The 19,270-nt window shown below is 39.8% G+C and overlaps 1 protein-coding gene across 1 annotated transcript; it reads left to right on the top strand.

The window, feature by feature from the left end:
- Positions 1–467: 467 nt before the first annotated feature.
- On the top strand, positions 468–17,944 carry LOC131997896 (uncharacterized). Its single transcript, XM_059369761.1, has 2 exons — positions 468–2,690; positions 17,900–17,944. The coding sequence occupies exons 1-2, from the start codon at positions 468–470 to the stop codon at positions 17,942–17,944; spliced, it is 2,268 nt and encodes a 755-aa protein (XP_059225744.1).
- Positions 17,945–19,270: the final 1,326 nt, after the last annotated feature.

Genomic DNA, 19,270 nt, shown 5'->3' on the forward strand with positions numbered 1-19,270 from the left:
ATCGAGTCAACATTTAGTCTCCGTGGCCTCGTATATGTCAAAAGAACAAAAGATGAGCCACCTATCATGGTTGATAGTACCAGCAAATTAATCAATCTTTTTCGCGGCGGTCCTGAACCAATCAACATGCCAGCAGAATATTCCAGCAATAATAATGATCAAAATTAAAATATTTCATGACTCAATATATAAATTATTCGAACTTTTTATTATTATTTACATAAATTGTTACTCACTGATTTCCTGCATAGAAAAAATAAATGTTACACCACTTACTTTAAGTAAATTTCACATTGTAGTCCTAAGTAACTATACAAACCTTTGTAGCATTACTTATTTTTCTTATAATATTAGATAGAGCAAAACAATGTTCCAAAGACAACTTAAAATGCATGATACGAATACTATCAAAACAAAAAACAGGCCTAAAACTGGTGCACATAAATGCCCAAAGTCTTAATAACAAAATGGATGAGTTTCGCGATACATTTATTAACTCCGACATCGACGCCATTTGTATATCTGAAACGTGGTTTCATCCTGAAATCGATAGCAGCATTTTTCATGTTACGGGATACAAACTGTTTAGAGCGGATCGTCATACTCATGGCGGAGGGGTAGCTATATATATCAAACATGGTATAAGCTGCTCTCTCAAATGTATGTCAAACCGCTCTTCCCGCATTGAATACTTATTTCTGGAACTTTTATCTGATGACAAGAAAAGATTACTGCTGGGTTGCGTCTACAGACCAAATTCATCAATAGATTTTGAAGAATTAATAGAAACTATTGATATAATTTCCATCGAGTACGACAATATAATCGTAGCTGGTGATTTTAATAGCAACTTGCTTGTTGAGCGCTGTCTTGCCGACTCAATGCAAACCCTAGGGCTACTTCCTGTGAATGATTCCGCACCAACTCACTTCACAAGAAGTAACGCGAGTCTGCTAGATATGTTCTTTGTCAGCCATTTGTCCAAAATATCTCTCTACAATCAGCTAGATGCCCCCGCATTCTCCAAGCATGATTTGCTTTTCGTCACATACCACTTCGAAATTAATCCCACTGTTTGTACATCGACATATCGCGACTTCAAAAACATTGACTGGCCACTTCTGCATCAAAGTTTAGATGAAGTACCTTGGGAAGAGATTTTCTATATGGAAGGTGTTGACGAACAAGTTTCCTTCCTAAATCATAACCTTTGCTCAATTTACGACACATGCGTTCCTGTCAAAGTCATTTATACTAACAGAAAACAACAGCCATGGTTTACTCCTGAAATCAAGCACTTGATCAGCGTTCGAAATTTGGCATATAAAAGATGGAAACGTTATAGACTGCCTACACTGTATGACACGTTTAAATCCGCTAGAAGAGATGTGCTCAAAAAGACTAACGAGTCCAAAAAGCAGTACTATAAAAGGAAATTCGAAAATGCAATTGATAGTAAGCGAAAATGGAAAGAAATAAGGAACATCGGAATTGGATCGAAATCCAATACCAACACTGATTGTCTTTCTATCTCTGACCTAGATGAGATAAATGAAAACTTTTTGAAAATAAATACTGTGGACCCTGGCACAAACACTTATTCTAATATTTCTACAGCACAGATTGAAGACACATTCTCGTTTAGATGTGTTAGTCCCGAAGAAGTCTTACAAAGTTTTGCAACCATAAAGTCTGACGCAATGGGATCTGATGGCATACATCCTAGATTTGCCAAATTGGTACTGCCGAAAATACTTCCATTTGTCACACACATTTATAACAACATTCTTACAAAGTCAACGTTCCCAACAGACTGGAAATTGGCAAAAACTATACCGATACCCAAACAGAATTCAGAGTTCCGTCCGATTGCTATCCTGCCGTTTTTCTCTAAAGCTTTGGAACGTATTATAAATACTCAAATAGATGCCTTCCTGAGATTCAGAGGTCTTTTGAATGATAGACAATCTGGTTTTCGAACAAAAAGAAACTGCTCTACTGTATTAATTGACGTTGTGGAAGAATTGAGACAAAATATGGATAATAATATGGTATCATTTCTGGTTTTACTGGACCACAGTAAAGCCTTTGACACAGTGAACCATGATATTCTTATCTCGAAGCTTGACAGACTTTTCTTTTTCTCCAAACCGGCCTGTAAACTGATTTCATCATACATTACCGGACGCCGTCAATCCGTCAATGTCGGTGATACAACATCTGCGGCACTTGATGTACCTAGAGGTGTTCCGCAGGGCTCTATCCTTGGTCCCTTACTTTTTTCTGTATACATAAATGATCTACCTGATATTCCAATGCATTGTAATGTGCAAATGTACGCTGACGATGTTCAGCTTTTCTCCAGCGCTAAACCAAATTGCGTACAATCATGTATAAATAATATTAATTGCGATCTGAATGAAATCCAGAACTGGGCGAGTAAAAATAGTCTCTGTCTAAATCCGTCAAAAACTAAACTGATGAAAATTTTAAAACGATCAACCACCCAGATTCCTCCTGTAAGAGCTACTTTGAACAACTCGGTAATAGAAACTGTTGATACATCCTGCAACCTTGGTGTAATATTCAATTCCAAACTGACTTGGACTAATCATATAAACAAAGCTGTTGGTAAAGTTCAAGGAATGCTGCGAAGTTTGTGGTCTGTGCGGACTTCTACACCTTTTCAAGTACGTATGCTTTTAGCGAAATCTTACCTTATACCTACTCTACTTTATGGATGTGAAATTTTCGCAAATTGTGATTCGAGAGACTTCAACAAACTAAAAGTAAGCTACAATAACATTGCTCGCTACATATTTAATAAGAAAAGGAGAGACCGAATTTCTCAATTCGCCCACAAAATATTCGACATTAGTTTCGAAAACCTCCTCAAAGCGAAATGCGTTATTTTACTGCAAAAAATAATCTATCTTAAGCAGCCAAAATATCTTTATGATCATCTCCATTTTGCTCGATCTGGCAGAGGACTAAAAATCATTCTACCACGCTTCGGAACCTCAAACTCTGAAAAACAATTTTTAATCAACAGTATTCGTCTTTGGAACAATTTGCCATCCAACATCCAAACCATAAGTAATGCTACTCTTTTCAAGAAAACAATCTTCAAACACTATATTTAAAGTATAATTCCTAAAAAAATTCTCTTATGATAAATTTTATAATATAATTACTTTTTTATTTATATTTTTCTTAACACATATTCGATGTAATCCATTCCTTAAACCGGCATCGTCACTTATAAGATTTTTATCTTGTGATGTCTGGTATCAATAAACAAACAAACAAACAAACAAACAAACAAGAGGTGGTCCCCCAGATACTTGGCCCTGAAAAAATATCAGCATCGTGCTCTTCTTTCAAATACCATTTATTTAAACCCCATATTGCCATTGGCTAAGAGGAGTTTACAGGATGAGGCATCCCCCAAACACATGGCCCCAAAATAGGTTATCAAATTCAAATCAAATCAAATCAAAATTTTCGACACATTGGCATGGTCGAAAATTTTTTTCCCCTTGGGGGGGTTTTGAGAAAGGGAAAATATTTCAGCAACGTGCTTTATTCTCATATATCATGTATTTGAACCCAATATTGCCATTGCAATCAAAATTGGATATCAAATTCATTTTCTAATGTCATTTAAACTCCTTATTGCAAAAGTCAGCAAATATGTCCGGTTTGGGGTATTTGCTCTAAAAACTATGAATATTTAGTTCCACTCTCTTTAAGACTAAAATTGTCTTGGTGAGCAAATACGTCCTATTTGGGGATTGTTATGGTGGTGGGACGTCCGCTAGATAGTTGGCCCCGAATGTTGATATCAGATACGTGGTCTACTCCCACATACCTTTAATTTGAGCCCCATATTTCCATAGTCGGCATACATGACCGGCTTGGGGGGTGTTTTGGGGAATGGGCGGACACTCAGTGAGTTAGCCTTAAAAATATATATCGGATTTGTGTTCCACTTTAAAAACCCTCTTATTTGAACCTCATATTGCATTAGTCAGCAAATACCTACTGTTTGGGTGGTGTTTTGGCGGTGGGGTGGCCCCATAGACGCTTTTCCCGAATATTGGTATCATATTCGTGCTTTGCTCCCAAAGACCTTTCATTTGAGCCCCATATTGCTATGGTCGTAAATTTGTTCCCTTTGGGGGATGTTTTTGGTGAGAGGCGGCCTACCCTTTTATTTAAGCCCCATATTCCCATGGTCAGTAAATAAGTCCAGTTTGGGGGGTGTTATGGGGAAGGGGAGGATCCCCAGAAACATGGTCTCACATTTGGATATCAGATTCGTATTCTACTCGCAAATACCTTTCATTTGAGTCCCATATTGCCATGGTCGGTAAATATGTTCGATTTAGAGGTGTTTTGGGGCCTGGGGTGGTCCACCTAGCACATGGTACGATCCGATATCAGTTACGTTTTTATCCTAATTAACTTTCATTTAAGTCCCATATTGTCATGATTGGTGTAAATATATATTTGGTAGGTTTTAGGGTGGGGCAGCCCCCCTAGGTACCCCATCCTAAATTTGGTTACCAAATTATTAGTTTTATGGTACTATATGAGAGCACACAAAATTTTGCTTAAATCACACCACCCATCTCCGAGATCTGGCGTTTCTGAAAATTAGGGTAAGGGGAGGGTCCGCCCCCCTTCAGGTATCAAAAAATGTAGTACCCTATTTTCACCACGGTGTCATTATGCACCATCTGTGAAAATTTCAAGAAAATCTGTTCAGCCGTTTCTGAGTCTACAAGGAACACACAAACATACAAACAAACCTACAAACAAATACAAATTGATTTTTATATTGTATATAAGATTACTGCAAATCGGACGAACATATATACGGGAGCTATATCCAACTCTGAACTAATTTCTATGAAATTCACCAGCAATATTAAGAGTCATAAGCAAATCCTTTCTGCAAAATTTCCTTCCTGCAGAATCGGTTAGCAAATGACAATTTTATTGCATTATTACAGCAAATCGGACGAACATATAAATGGCAGCTATATCCAAATCTGAACCGATTTTTTCCAATTTCAATAGGTTTCTCTAGGCCGAAAAACATGCCCACACCAAATTTGAGGACGATCGGATGAAAATTGCGACCTGTACACAAATTAACATGGGCAGACGGACAGACAGACATAGCTAAATCGAAACAGAAAGTGATTCTGAGTCTCGATCGGTATACTTATCAATGGGTCCATCGCTCTTCCTTTTGGGTGTTACAAACAAATGCACTAAGTTATAATATCCTGTACCACAGTAGTGGTGTAGAGTATAAATAGACCCCGTTTAGACCGATCTCCCGAAGAGACCTAATAAGGTCATTAAAGCAGAATTGTTGATCCGATATCGCTGAATTTTCAACAGTATGTTTTGAATGGGGCCCACCGTAGCGCAGAGGCTGGCATTGCTGCTTTTGACGCTGAACGGCTGGGTCCAAATCCCTGCGAAAACATGAGAAACCATTTTCAGCAGTAGTATTTTCTCCTATATGAACGACAATTTTGAGATTGCAACCTTAGAATCAGCCGTATAAATTTTTCCACAAATTATAACTTAGTGAATTTGTTTGTAGCACCCAGAAGTAAGAGAGAAAGACCCATTGCCAAGTATACCGGTCGACTCAGAATCACTTTCTGATTCGATTTAGCTATATCCTTCTGTCTGTCCGGGATGTCGGGACGCCCCAGCCCAAAGTTCCCTCTGGAGGAAGATAAACTCCAGGTCGCATCGAAGAGAGTTCCGCCAGGCGCCCAGTTCGTAGCAATGTCAATGCCACATAGTACCCGAAATCCGAAGAGCGTCATGTTCCTGACTCCCTCAGTCAGAAGCCTCAACGTACAATTGCAAAGGTCTCAGATTAAGTATAGCATTCGGTGCTGCTCGCCCCCAATATCAGCAACGCCACAATACCTTGTACCTTCTCCATAATACCGCGTAAACTCACCCTCTCCAGGGGCCCGTGATAAACCAAGACCCAATACATGAGGATAGGCCAAATCAAAGCAGTGTTCATCCAGTGGACGGTCCCTCGCCAAGTACGGTCCAAATCGGTCTTTGACCTGATGATGATTTGGCCCGCCCGAACTAAGCACTTTTTTTTTGTTATACCCTTTTACTTGTTATACCCTCCAGCACAGGATGAGGGAACAGTCATTTCGTCATTTCGTTTGTAACATATCGATATATTGATTTGAGAGCCATCACAGGATATTCTTCTTATATATATCCAGTAAGGAAAGGCAAAAGTTGGGCGGTGCCGACTATGTAATACCCTACACCACGTAGTGCATGTAGTACTTTTTATATGTTGAACTTATCTAGAAATCTAGTCAGACTTTAATTTGCATACCAATTGAAATAGCAATTTAGAACCTTGTAAGATTTCCTTACGATTGGACAAAGATTTGGATTTCGACATCTTTAAAAGGCCATATCGGATAAAAGATTATATAGGAGTTATATCGAAACCTGTGCCAATTTTAATGACACATACTGGGACATGAAATAGAACACTCACGTCCTATATTGTAGAGATGTGACCAACATTGTGTGTGTGTCTTCAAAGTCCATATCGGATGAAATATATACATTGGAGCTATATGTAAATTAGGACCGATTTTAATGAAATTTTGGGCACGTATTGGAACGTCATTTTAAACGCCTCGTGCAAAATAGGAAAATAAAAAAATTGTGAATTCTATAGGCTTAAAAGGCCATATCGGGAGCTATATGGGAGCTATATCTAAATCTAAACCGATTTTTATGAAATTTTGCACACATATGAGGACATTCAATAAAACACCCCATGCTTAATTTTGTAAAGATCGGAACAAAATTAAGGCAAAATATATATGGCAGCTATATCTAAATCTGATCCGATTTTATTTAAATCGGATCAAAATTGTGGCTTCTACAGCCTTGATAGTTCAAATCTGATGAAAGCTATATCAAAATCTAAACCGATTTTTATGAAATTTTGCACACATATGTAGAGCCCAAATAAAATACCCAAAGCCAAATTTTGTAAAGATCGGGCGAAAATTGTGGCATCTACAGCCTTAAAAAGCAATATCGGATAAAATATATATATGGGAGCTATATCTAAATATGAACCGATTTTCTGCACTTTGATTACAAGAATACATGGACTCACAGACGGACATGGCTACATCGAACCAGAAAGTGTTTCTGAGTCGATCGGTATACTTATCAATGGGTCTATCTCTTCTCCTTCTTAGCGTTGCAACCAAATGCACAAATCTATAATACCCTGTACCACAGTGATGGTGTAGGGTAGAAAAATCAATTTGTATTTGTTTGGTTGTTCCTTTTAGACTCAGAAACGGCTGAACCGCTTTTCTTGACATTTTCACAGATGGTGCATAATGACCCGTGGTGAAAATGAGGTACTACATGTTTTGGTATCTGAAGAGGTGGCGGTCCCTCCCCCTTACCCTAATTTTCAGAAGCGCCAGATCTCGGAGTTGGGTGTTGCTATTTAATCAATCCGATTGTCGGACCAAGTGTTTGGGGATCATCCCAACGCCCAAAACACTCTCAAATCGGACATATTTACCGACCATGGCAATATGGGACTCAAATGAAAGATATTTACGTGTAAAATATGAATCTGATATCCGAATGTGGGACCAAGTTTCTGGGGTCCACCCCTTCCCCAAACAAGACTTATTTATTTACTGACCATGCTAATATGGGGCTTAAAAAAAAGTTATTTGAGTGTAGAATTCTAATCCGATATCCAAATATGGGACCAAGTGTTTGGGGGGCCGCCTCTCACCAAAAACATCCCCCAAAGGGGGGGATTTACGACCATAGCAATATGGGGCTCAAATGGAAGGTCTTTGGGAGTAAAGCACAAATTTGATATCAATATTCGGGAAAGTGTTTATGAGGCCACACCACCCATAAGAGGTATTTTAAAGTGGAACATGAATACGATACATATACTTTCAAGGCCAAGTCAATTGTTTGTCGACTATGGAAATATGGGGCTCAAATGAAAGGTGTTTGAGAGTAGACCACGATTTTGATATCAACTTTCTGGACCAACTGTCTAGGGGACTTCCCACCACCATAACAACCCCCAAATAGGATGTATTTGCTGACCATGACAATTTGGGTTTTCAAGACAGTTTTTGGGGCCCATACCACATGCTAGAGAGTGTAATTCTCATTCGATTTTGCTGAAATTTCGCACATATAGTTGTGGTACGACTCTCAACGTCTGTCCTTAATATGGTGTAAATCAGCCCTGATATATCCCCCATTTAAGTCGATCTCCCGGTCCATATTGATATAGCTCATATATATTGGAAAAAGTCCTTCAAAGATCTAGCCAAAGGTGGAGGGTATTTAAGATTCGGCGCGGCCGATCTTAATACACTTTTACTTGTTTTTTTTTTTTTAGTTTATAGCGAAAGCGAATGACAGAGATGGCGAAACATCTTGGGTTGTCCAAAATGTCATTAAAATTCGATTGAAACACATATTTTTTCCTCATTTATTCACAAATGTCATATGAGGGGATTAAATTTTTGTTGTTTTTTTCTCCGTCCGCGGGTATATTTATAAAAGGGCAATTTGTAGTTGTCATGACATTCGTCATGCCATACAAAAATTTCATTGCAACGGATTCGGTTTTAGGGATTTAGAAGGGGAATTGTGGAATTTAGTGATAACGTTAACACAATTTTAAAATTCAATTGTGTTTTGTTTCTGTAGGGCTTTTGATTAATTCAGAAAATTCAAATAAGAATTGGGCCTTTTGGAGGCTCAAAAATTAAAATACAGAGATCGGCCGAGCTGTATCAGGCTATAGACCGATTCAGACCATAATAAACACGTATGTTGATGCTCATGAGAGGATCCGGACAAAATTTCAGCCAAATCGGATAATAATTGCGACATCTAGAGGCTCAAGAAGTCAAGATCCCAGATCGGTTTTTATGCCAGCTATATCAGGTTATTAACCGATTTGATCCCTATTCGGCACAGTTGTTGAAAATCATAATAAAATACGTCGTGCAAAATTTCAGCCAAATCGGATAGGAATTGCATCCCCTAGAAGCTCAAGAAGTCAAGTCAACAGATCGGCTTATATGACATCTATATCAGGTTATGGACCGGTTGGAAACATACTTGGCACAGTTGTTGGGTATTAAACAAAATACTTCGTGCAAAATTTCATTCAAAACGGAAAAGAATTGCGCCCTCTAGAGGCTTAAGAAGTCAAGACCCTAGATCGGTTTATATGGTAGCTATATCTAAACATGAACCGATATGGCCCATTTACAATCTCAACCCACCTACACTAATAAGAAGTATTTGTGCATAATTTCAAGCAACTAGCTCTACTCCTTCGAAAGTTAGCGTGCTTTCAACAAAGAGACGGACGGACGGACATGAGTAGATGGACATAAAATGTCACGGCGATCAAGAATATATATACTTTATGGGGTCTCAGACGCATATTTCGAGTAGTTACAAACAGAATGACGAAATTAGTATACCCCCATCCTATGGTGGAGGGTATAAAAAGAGGGTGCAGATATTAATCCGCCCCGTGTCACTATGGACATACACCTTGCAATAATGTGTTAATTTGTTAACTTATTCTCAGGAAATGTGGCAAAAACGATTCCCCTATGACTCCCTACACTGCTGCTGAATTTTATATAAATCGGGTCAGATTTAGCCTGTAAGGCTATCGCGATCGAGTCCATCCCCTCCAAAAAAAATCCTTTTTTTTCAAATGTTAGCCCATGTACGTACTAATTATTGTTTTTATGCCCTGCACCACCACTGTGGTACTGGGTATTATAGATTTGTGCATTTGCTTGCAACGCTAAGAAAGAGAAGAGCTAGACCATCGATAAGTATACGAATCGGCTTAGAATCACTTCCTGATTCGATTTAGCTATGTCCGTCTGTCTGTGCTCATATTCTTGTAATCAAGGTACAGATCGCATTTGTTGTCCGATTTTCACAAAATTTTGCACAAGTGTCTTTTTTGGTCCAAGAAGGAACGCTTTTGATTTAAAAAAAAATCGGTCCAGATTTAGATATAGCTCTCATATATATCTTTCATCCGATGTGCCCTTTTAAAGCTATAGAAACCACAATTTTATTCCGATCCTTACCAAATTTGGCACTAAGTGTTTCTTTTTAACGACCCAAAGTGTTTGCAAAATTTTATTTAAATCGGTCCAGATTTAAATATAACTCCCATATATATCTTTCATCCGATATAATCTTTTAAAGCTGTAGGAGCAGTAATTGTGGCGCGATTTCTACCAAATTTGGCATGAAATGTTTTGTTCGACGTCCCAAAATGTGTTTTCATCTAAATCGGTTCAGATTTAGATATAGCTCCCATATATAACTTTTATCCGATTTGACCAATTAAGGCTGTAGAAGGCACAATTTTGGTCTGATCTTTACAAAAATTGGCATAAAGTACTTTTTGTGACGTCCCCATATGTATGCAAAATTGCTTCATAATCGGATCAGTTTTACATATAGGTCCCATATATAACTTTCGTCCGATTTGACCTATTAAGGCTGTAGAAGGCACAATTTTGGTCTGATCTTTACAAAAATTGGCACAAAGTACTTTTTGTGACGTCCCCATACGTATGCAAAATTGCATCGTGATCGGATCAGGTTTACATACAGCTCCCATGTATATCTTTCATCCGATATGCCCTATTAAAGCTGTAGTAGCCACAATTTTGATCCCATCCTTACAAAATTTGGCATGTGCCGTTTTATTCCATGAAAATCGGTCCAGATTTAGATATAGCTCCCATGTATATTTTTCATCCGATATGGCCTTTTAAAGCTGTAGTAGCCACAATTTTGGTCCCATCCTTACAAAATTTAGCATGGAATGTTTTACTCAACGTTCTCATATGTGTGCAAAGTTCCATGAAAATCGGTCCAGATTTAGATATAGCTCCCATGCATATTTTTCATCCGATATGGCCTTTTAAGGCTGTAGAAGCCAAAATTTTGGTCCGATCTCTTTTTCAAAAATTTTCATGAAATGGTTTAATTGACATCCCAATACGTAAGCAAAATTTCATCAAAATTAATTTTGATAAAACTCCCATATATATCTTTTATGTGTTTCGACTTTAAGGCTGTAGATGCCACAATTTTCATACCATCGTAAGAAAATCATATAAGGTTCTATTTGATATTTCAATAGGTATGCAAAATTAAAGTCTGACTTAATTTGGATATAAGTGCTATAGATTAAATGTATTATGTAGACTCGGTGGTGTAGGGTGTAATATAGTCGGCTTCGCCCGACTTTTGCCTTTCCTAACTGGTTTTGTTCTAATATTTGGCCCCTATACTAAAATCCTGGCTTTTGACCGATTTTTATACCCTCCACCATAGGATGGGGGTATAAAAATTTCGTCATTCAATTTCTAACTCCTTGAAATATTCGTCTAAGATCCAATAAAGTTTATATATTCTTGAGCGTCATGACATTTTAAGTCGAACTAACCATGTCCGTCCTTCTGTCTGTCCGTCCGTCCGTCTGTCCGTCCGTCTGTCCGTCCGTCTGTCTGTCCGTCCGTCTGTCCGTCCGTCTGTCTGTCCGTCCGTCTGTCCGTCTGTCCGTCCGTCCGTCTGTCTGTCGAAGGAGTAAAGCGTGCTGCTTGAAATTTTGCACAAATACTTCTTATTAGTGTAGGTTGGTTGGGATTGTTAATGGGCTATATCGGTACACGTTTTCATATAGCTGCCATATAAACCGATCTAGGATCTTGACTTCTTTAACCGCTAGAGGGCACAATTCTTATCCCATTTGGCTGAAATTTCGCATAAGGTGTTGTAATATGACTTCCAACAACTGTGCTGAGTATGGTTGAAATCGGTTCATAACCTGATATAGCTGTCATATAAATCCATCTGGGGTCTTGACTTCTTGAGCGTCTAGAGTGCTTGACATGTTTTGTTACGACTTCCAACAACTGTATTAAGAATAGTTCAAATCGGTCCATAACCTGATATAGCTGCCATATAAACCGATCTTAAGCCAATAGAGGGCGCAATTATTATCCGATTTAGCCGAAATTTTGCATGAGGTGTTTTGTTATGACATTCAACTACGGTGTTAAGAATAGTTCAGATCGGTTCATAACCTGATAAAGCTGTCATATAAACCGATCTGGGATCTTGACTTCTTGAGCCTCTATAGGGCGCAATTATTAACTGATTTGGGTGAAATTTGTACAACATGACCTTCAACATGCTTGTCAAATATTGTTTGAATCGGTCTTTAGCCTAATACAGCTCCCCTATAAAACGATCTCCCTATTTTTCATTTTGAGCTCCTAAAGGGCGCAATTCTTATTCGATTTGGCTGAAATTTTACACAGTGACTTCTGCTATCGTCTCCAAAATTTATTCCAACATGGTCCGAATCTGATCATAACTTGATGTGGCTCCAATCGCATAGCAATTATTTTCTTTGATACTTTCCTTTACTTTGTCTGCCTAAAAACAGACACCGGGACAAGAACTCGACAAATGCGATCCATGGTGGAAGGTATATAAGATTCGGCCCGGCCGAACCTAGCTCGCTTTTACTTGTTATTATTTTGTTTTTGCCCCCAAGATAAAATCCTGGCTACGCCCCTGGTTTCAAAAAGTTTTTTTTTTAACCGACTTTCATTTTTAGGCCCTTTGTGAACGAATATTAGATCATCATCATCTTATAATTTTGGACAACCATTTCCTCTATGGCTCCCCCCATATTTACGGATTTTCTTGGAATTGTACTTTTCAAATTTAAATAAATTTCAACTTGGACATCTTTGACTGACTTTAGCCCACTCTTACTTGTTGAATAAGGCTGAAGATCTCACAAATGTCAACATTTCTTTTTTTGAGAAAACTACAGCTAAAACATTTTGAAGTGTTCGTTGTCATAGAAAGACATAGTAACTGACATAAGGGTCATATTACCTTCCCCTTTATCTAATTTATGCTCTGAATTCTTGCCGTAAATCTTATCTATTCCCCAATAACCTAACCTTTGCGTTCGAAACAAGTCGCCATAATTTATTAGTCGCGTATTTTTGATTTTCTCAAGATTTATTCTTTCCACTTTAAAAAGTGAACAGCTGAAAAAATTTTGAAGAATTTCTCCATATGTCTGACAAATCCATTTTCTTTTGCTTTGTCTCATAGCTGAGAAAGATCATTGGATGTCACCACATGGCACACATTGTGGTTTGTGGTGGGTGGTTATGTGAGTGAAAAAAAACAAATACAATAAATTTTGGTTTTTAATTTTTTTGGTTCTTTTTGTAAAAAGTGTGGGTGCTGTTTGTTTTATGGTGTGCCAGTTTTTTTTTTGCTTTGTGAGGTTCAAAAAAAAAATGGGCAATAAATAAGAAATTTACAATAATGGCACACATAGCACAAGTGAAGTGAAACGAGCTGCAAAAAAGTAACAGATGACATATATGACAAATTTTAAATAAATTACTTTAAAAAATTAAAAAAAAAAGAATTTTATAACACAAAGGAACATGGTGTTCATTGCACGTTGGTGTTTTGGAAAAATTCATTTCAAAACTATGTTGCATTTAACCAGGTGGCATCACTGTCCAGCAACATAATTTTCGAACAAACCAAACCTTTTCGCTCTCTCTCTCTCTCTTCCTCTCTCTCTCACTCTCTGTTGTCATCAAATTCGAATATGTTAGAAGCAATGAGAGAGCATTTCTTATAGCGCATGTCTCTCTCTCTCTTTGTCTTGATACTGGGAAATTTTGGTATTGCCTTTGCTATAACTGTAAATATGTGTGATGGTGTTTTGCCAGAAAAAACGCTGATGTGAATGTCTTTTAAGGATGGATGCCTGTGTGTGTGTGCGAGTAGGTGAACGAACATTTTCACCTGACCATATCCAACATAAGACGAGAATTGTTGCGAAAATCCCCAAATCCTTATTTAAGATGATGTGATATGACATGATTTGGACAAGTGTTTTAATTAAAAAGACCAAAACCTACTTCTTCTGTCTTCAAAGTCTTTAGGCCGCAAGAAATAATGCGTCTGTGCCTGTTACCATAAATGTTTCTTTATTTATTTTGTCTCTTTTTTTGGTTTTCTTAGAACTTTCGTTTTTTTTTTTGTTTTGTGAGCCCCGAGGAAGACAAGTGAATGAATGAGTTTTCTTGGAAACAAACCTACCTAAGATAACCCAGAAGATAGAGGTAAACGAAAGGTAAAACTTTTCATTTCATTAGAGTTCTGTAAGGGGTAGGGTAGGAAACCCCCAAGCGAGAGAGAAAGGGAAACACAAGCATGACAATTCTCTAAAAAAAAAGGTAAATGGAATTGAGTTCGAAGGTCATTGAACGTTTCATGAAGGAACTACAAAAATATAATTGGGTTGGCAAGGGAAGTTTAGGCTGGCAAGCGACTGTAGTTTTTTTTGCCATCAAATTGGAGAACAGATGAAAATTTGTTTGGGACTTAAATAAAAGGAAAACAAGTTTTTGACATTCGGGCACAACCATAGAAAAACGAATGCCCCATTCAGCATTCACTTTTCCAAAAAATTACCAACTCAAAATCATAGTTCCCAAAAGGAAAATTTATCCCATTGGGGTAATCTTTATAGCTTACATCACAGTAAGTATTGGCCCTTGTGGAGGCAGTGCACTATCCTCTGATTCAGGCCCCATTTCGAGGGTACGGCCCGTCTAATAGTGCCCAAAATCTATGAGCCTTCTCAGTAAGCTTCTGAAGGTCACAAGATTCCAATCCAAGATAACTCCTAAGTATTTGACCTTGTCAGATATCGAAATCGTTTTGTTGAGAAAAAGTGGTCAATCAAATTGATTCACCTTCATCTTCCTTGTGAACAGGCATATTTTAGTCTTCTCTGGCTTGACATTGAGACCCTTTGGTCTAGCCCAGTCATATGCCATATACAAAACCTTTTCGGTCCTTCTGCATAGCTCGATCGGATCCTTAAACCAAGAAGCATTATAACATCGTCTGCATAGCAGACGGGTTCATATCCCTCCTCAGTCAGCATCCGTAATAGGCCATTTATGGTAGTCACCCAAAGGAGTGGCGATAAAATGCCCCCCTGTGGCGTGCCCTGTGCCACTTTTCTCATCAATGGGTGGGGGGCCTGATACCATGATTGTACAATCGTCCGCATATGATGCGATCTCTATGCCGTGTGGAGGGGGTGGAATGGAGGATAGGTAGAGGTTAAATAGTGCCGGAGATATCACCCCACCTTGCGGAACTCCCTGTTTCACTCTGCGGTGTTTCGACTTCTTATCCCTAAATTCCACAAATGACTGGCGGCCACACAGATAATTCGCGACCAACATTTCATGCCTGGCTGGAGGAACGTGTTGGCGATGTCTTCAAATAATTTGACATGGCTGACCGTGTCGAATGCTTGCTAAATATCCAGTGCCACGAGGACCCTTCTATCACATGGCCTGCCATCACCGCACACGACAAATGTGTGCGGTGATGGCATGCAAAGCTGTTGTTGTGCTGTGAAGCCTCCGAAATCCATGTTGATGCTCGGCGAATGGAAATTCTCCTACGAGGCTCGGGAGGAGTAATGCCTCAAGCGTCTTTGCCACTGGTGACAGAAGGGAGATCGGTCTGTGCGACTCCCCCAAACTCGGGTCTTTTCCAGACTTCAGTAGCGGGATCACTCTGCCCATTTTCCAGACATCGGGAACTATAAGAGTGTTCAATGACAGGTTGAGGACAGTGGTAAGGTACTCAACTCCAGGTGAATCCAGATTCTTCAACATCAATGTAGAGATTCCGTCGGGGCCCAACGCCTTAGAAAATTTGGCGCCACGGATGACATTCGTAACTTCGCCCACGGTAAATTGTGATGGCTGTTCATCGGCTCGGAGACCACGAATACGGCGAATGGCTCTTCTCCTTGCCCTGTCTCTCACGGGATGCACAATAAATTGAAGGTTGAACAACATGGCGCATCTTTTCGGATCAGTCACTGTTATCTCGCCAAAAGCGACTGAGGTCCTGTCATCCCGTCTACCGGCCGTCTACCTAAGTTACATTGCTCCAACTGTTCCGCTTATGTTCGTTGACTACCCTGTTTATTTCCAGATTCAGCTCGCTGGTTCTGGAGTTAGCGGGGTCCATAGCACGTATCCCATCACGCTCGTCTGCGAGTACCACTGCTTGCGCCGGGAAATTGGGTCGCACTTGGGGTATTCGACCGGCTGGTATAAAGCGAGCGGTTGCTGCGTTAATGATGTCTCGGAATTTCCTCTCGGCCACAAGCACATCAGAGGGGGGTGGCAGTTCACTGAAGCGGCGATTGGTATACTCTCTGAAGCCAATCAATCGGCCTTCTTATAATTGATAAACATACGGCGCTCAGAGGTTATGAAGTCGGGTGGTCGGTCGATGGTGAGAATTATGGGGAGGTGGTCTGACCCCAAAGAGATCAGGAGTTCAGGGGATGAAATTGAGATGTCTGGCGAGCTGCTGCACCTCCTCGTAATCTTAGTGGGGGCATCCTCATTCACCGTGCAAAGCGTGGAGCTATCAATCTGTCAAAGCTATGACACGCTGGTCGTTACCTAGGGGAGAATGCCATGACGTGTGATGCGCATTAAAGTCCCCTAGGACCAGACGATTATGGCCAGATAGCAACCCACTTATGTCGGGGTTGTAAGCCTGACCATTAATCGGGACACAGCTACCAACCGGCGGTATATACACGTTGTATAGCTCTATCTCGGCAGTATCAGACCTGACTGCTACCCCCATGCATTCTATGTAGGGGTCACTAGCGTCAAGCGCAGGCGAAATAGGTCTATACTGCACGGAATGGTGTATTACGAAGGCCAATCCTCCACCTCCATTCCTTATGTAGCACATTGTAACCGTGACAACTGTGCAAGTTGCAGGTGTTGGTCAGCTTTGTCTCCTGGATCGCTGCGACCAATATGCTCTTCCGACTCATAAAGTCCACGATCTCATCGATCTTGCCACGAAGTCCGTTGCAGTTTAACTGCAAGAACGATACACCTCCCGGCACTGGCCTGGCAATATTAGGGCTACGATGCGGCCGTTGCGTAAATGGCCGTCCGAGAGAGGTCGGGGGGGTCACATAGTCCGACGACGACGCTTGTGACCCACTGCTGGCTATGTTCGCACACAGCACCTTGCGACATAGCCAGTATGACTATACTCCCGTAGTGAAGTGAGGCCAGAGCAAGATCGGAAATGTACCCACTCCATGCACCGGTAACATCTCTTCGACACCGACCGATGATGAAGGCGGTTCTGGCAAACCAAACAGAACCAGGGTCCTGGGTTCTTTTGAATCCCGGCACGGACTAGAAGCCTGCGGAGAAGGCACTCCGGGATGTGGCTCTCCCATGACGAAAAAAGACGAACACGTACACTGAGGCGGCAGCCCTTGCCGATGAGGATTCTATCGGGTCAATCCGGTGCGTACAACCGGCTGCCATGGTATCCCTCTGAAGCATACTTTTTGGAGTCTCCCACAGTGGGCGAAATGGTCGATTTAACGGCTGATTCAGTCCTACCTAAGTACTTGAAAGAGCCGAGCTATCTTGTTTCTTTTCAGGGGTTTTGTGGTCTCTTGCTTTTCAAGAGACCAGATCCTCTTATCGGGCTCCGCAGAAGAGATTGTAGTATCAGTTGCTTTCTCAAGAGTAACTGGTACCTTCGTCCGTTTAAAAATATATTTCACTACTTATGTCAGTTCTGTTGTTTTTTCACTTTTCTTTTGTATTCCTACACTTCTCAACATCAGTTTGCAGCCTTCTCTGCTAGTGATGATGCATTGAAATGTAATTGAAGTGTAATTATTTGACCGAAACCATTTAAATTCACTTAATCGGTAATTGTCCCTCCATTGTTAGTCTCACCCCCCTCCCACCAGCCAAAAGTGGAAGAGAAGCGAGCAAGCGAATTGTGCAAAGGAAAGGCATTTTGAGAACAAAAGGCTTAAGAGTTCAAAATGTTAATGCAGCGTTTGTGGTTAAGTCGATGTTGATGTCGTTGTCTATGGCTTTCGCTTTGGCTTCGGTTTCTGGTGATGGTAGTGTAGTGGTGTTAGCAGTTGCTGCACCACAGTTCAATTCCTTCAGCTAAAAGAGCATTAATGCAGAAATTATTGAACTCTGCAATTAGTGGGATTATGGGAATTTATTTATCGATTAAATCATTCTTCTTTCCATATCTTGAATGGTGCTCTGGCAACGCTATAACCAATTTAATTTGGTGCAATGAGCGTTCCTTTGAATAATCAATTGCTGAAAATAATCAATAATTCAATGAGCTGTGAGGAGACAGAAGGATAAGTGGCAATTTGGTCTTATGATGAAGATTAAGATATGGATTTTTATGAGTAGTATAGTTGTAGGTCCAAACTGAAGGCCCTACAAATCTTACTTGAATGAAGAATTGACACATTTTCCAATAGATTATGCTGCCAAAACGCCAAATATTGACATAAATGATTTTAATATATCCCTAATAAAGGCTCTCGTATAAAAAGGACAAGAGGAAGTGGAACAGAGACTTTAGAGCTATAAAGAAGGATGCCAAATGAGATTTTTATGCGACTAGTGGGAGTGAAATCGGTTAATTGTGGAAGACTTATAAAGACGATGGCCACCGTAGCGCAGAGGTTACCATGTCAACGTAAGACATTAAACGCCTCGTCTCTTTTTTTTTTCTGCAACTTGGCCCAAATCGGTTCAGATTTGGATATATCTGCCAAATAGGCCGATATCAGGATTTAAAGTCTAGGAGATATAATAGAAGCATTTATAATCAGATTTCAATGAAATTTGACACAGTGACTTATGTTAGGTTTTTCGACATTCGTGTCGTATATGTTTCAGATCGGTTTATTATTATTATTATACCCTCCACCATAGGATGGGGGGTATACTAATTTCGTCATTCTGTTTGTAACTACTCGAAATATTCGTCTGAGACCCCATAAAGTATATATATTCTTGATCGTCGCGACATTTCATGTCGATCTAGCCATGTCCGTCCGTCCGTCTGTGTGTCGAAAGCACGCTAACTTCCGAAGATGTAAAGCTAGCCGCTTAAAATTTTGAACAAATACTTCTTATTAGTGTAGGTCAGTTGTATTGTAAATGGGCCATAT

The sequence above is a fragment of the Stomoxys calcitrans genome, chromosome 5 (genome assembly GCF_963082655.1).
Source record: "Stomoxys calcitrans chromosome 5, idStoCalc2.1, whole genome shotgun sequence".
In the NCBI taxonomy this organism is placed as follows: Eukaryota; Metazoa; Arthropoda; class Insecta; order Diptera; family Muscidae; genus Stomoxys; species Stomoxys calcitrans.

Bases quoted from the DNA above. Each gene is read 5' to 3' on its own strand.
- LOC131997896 (XM_059369761.1), top strand. From the start codon at position 468: ATGGATGAGTTTCGCGATACATTTATTAACTCCGACATCGACGCCATT. The intron at 2,691-17,899 runs GTACGTATGCTT...TCTCAACATCAG, and splicing joins GGACTTCTACACCTTTTCAA to TTTGCAGCCTTCTCTGCTAG.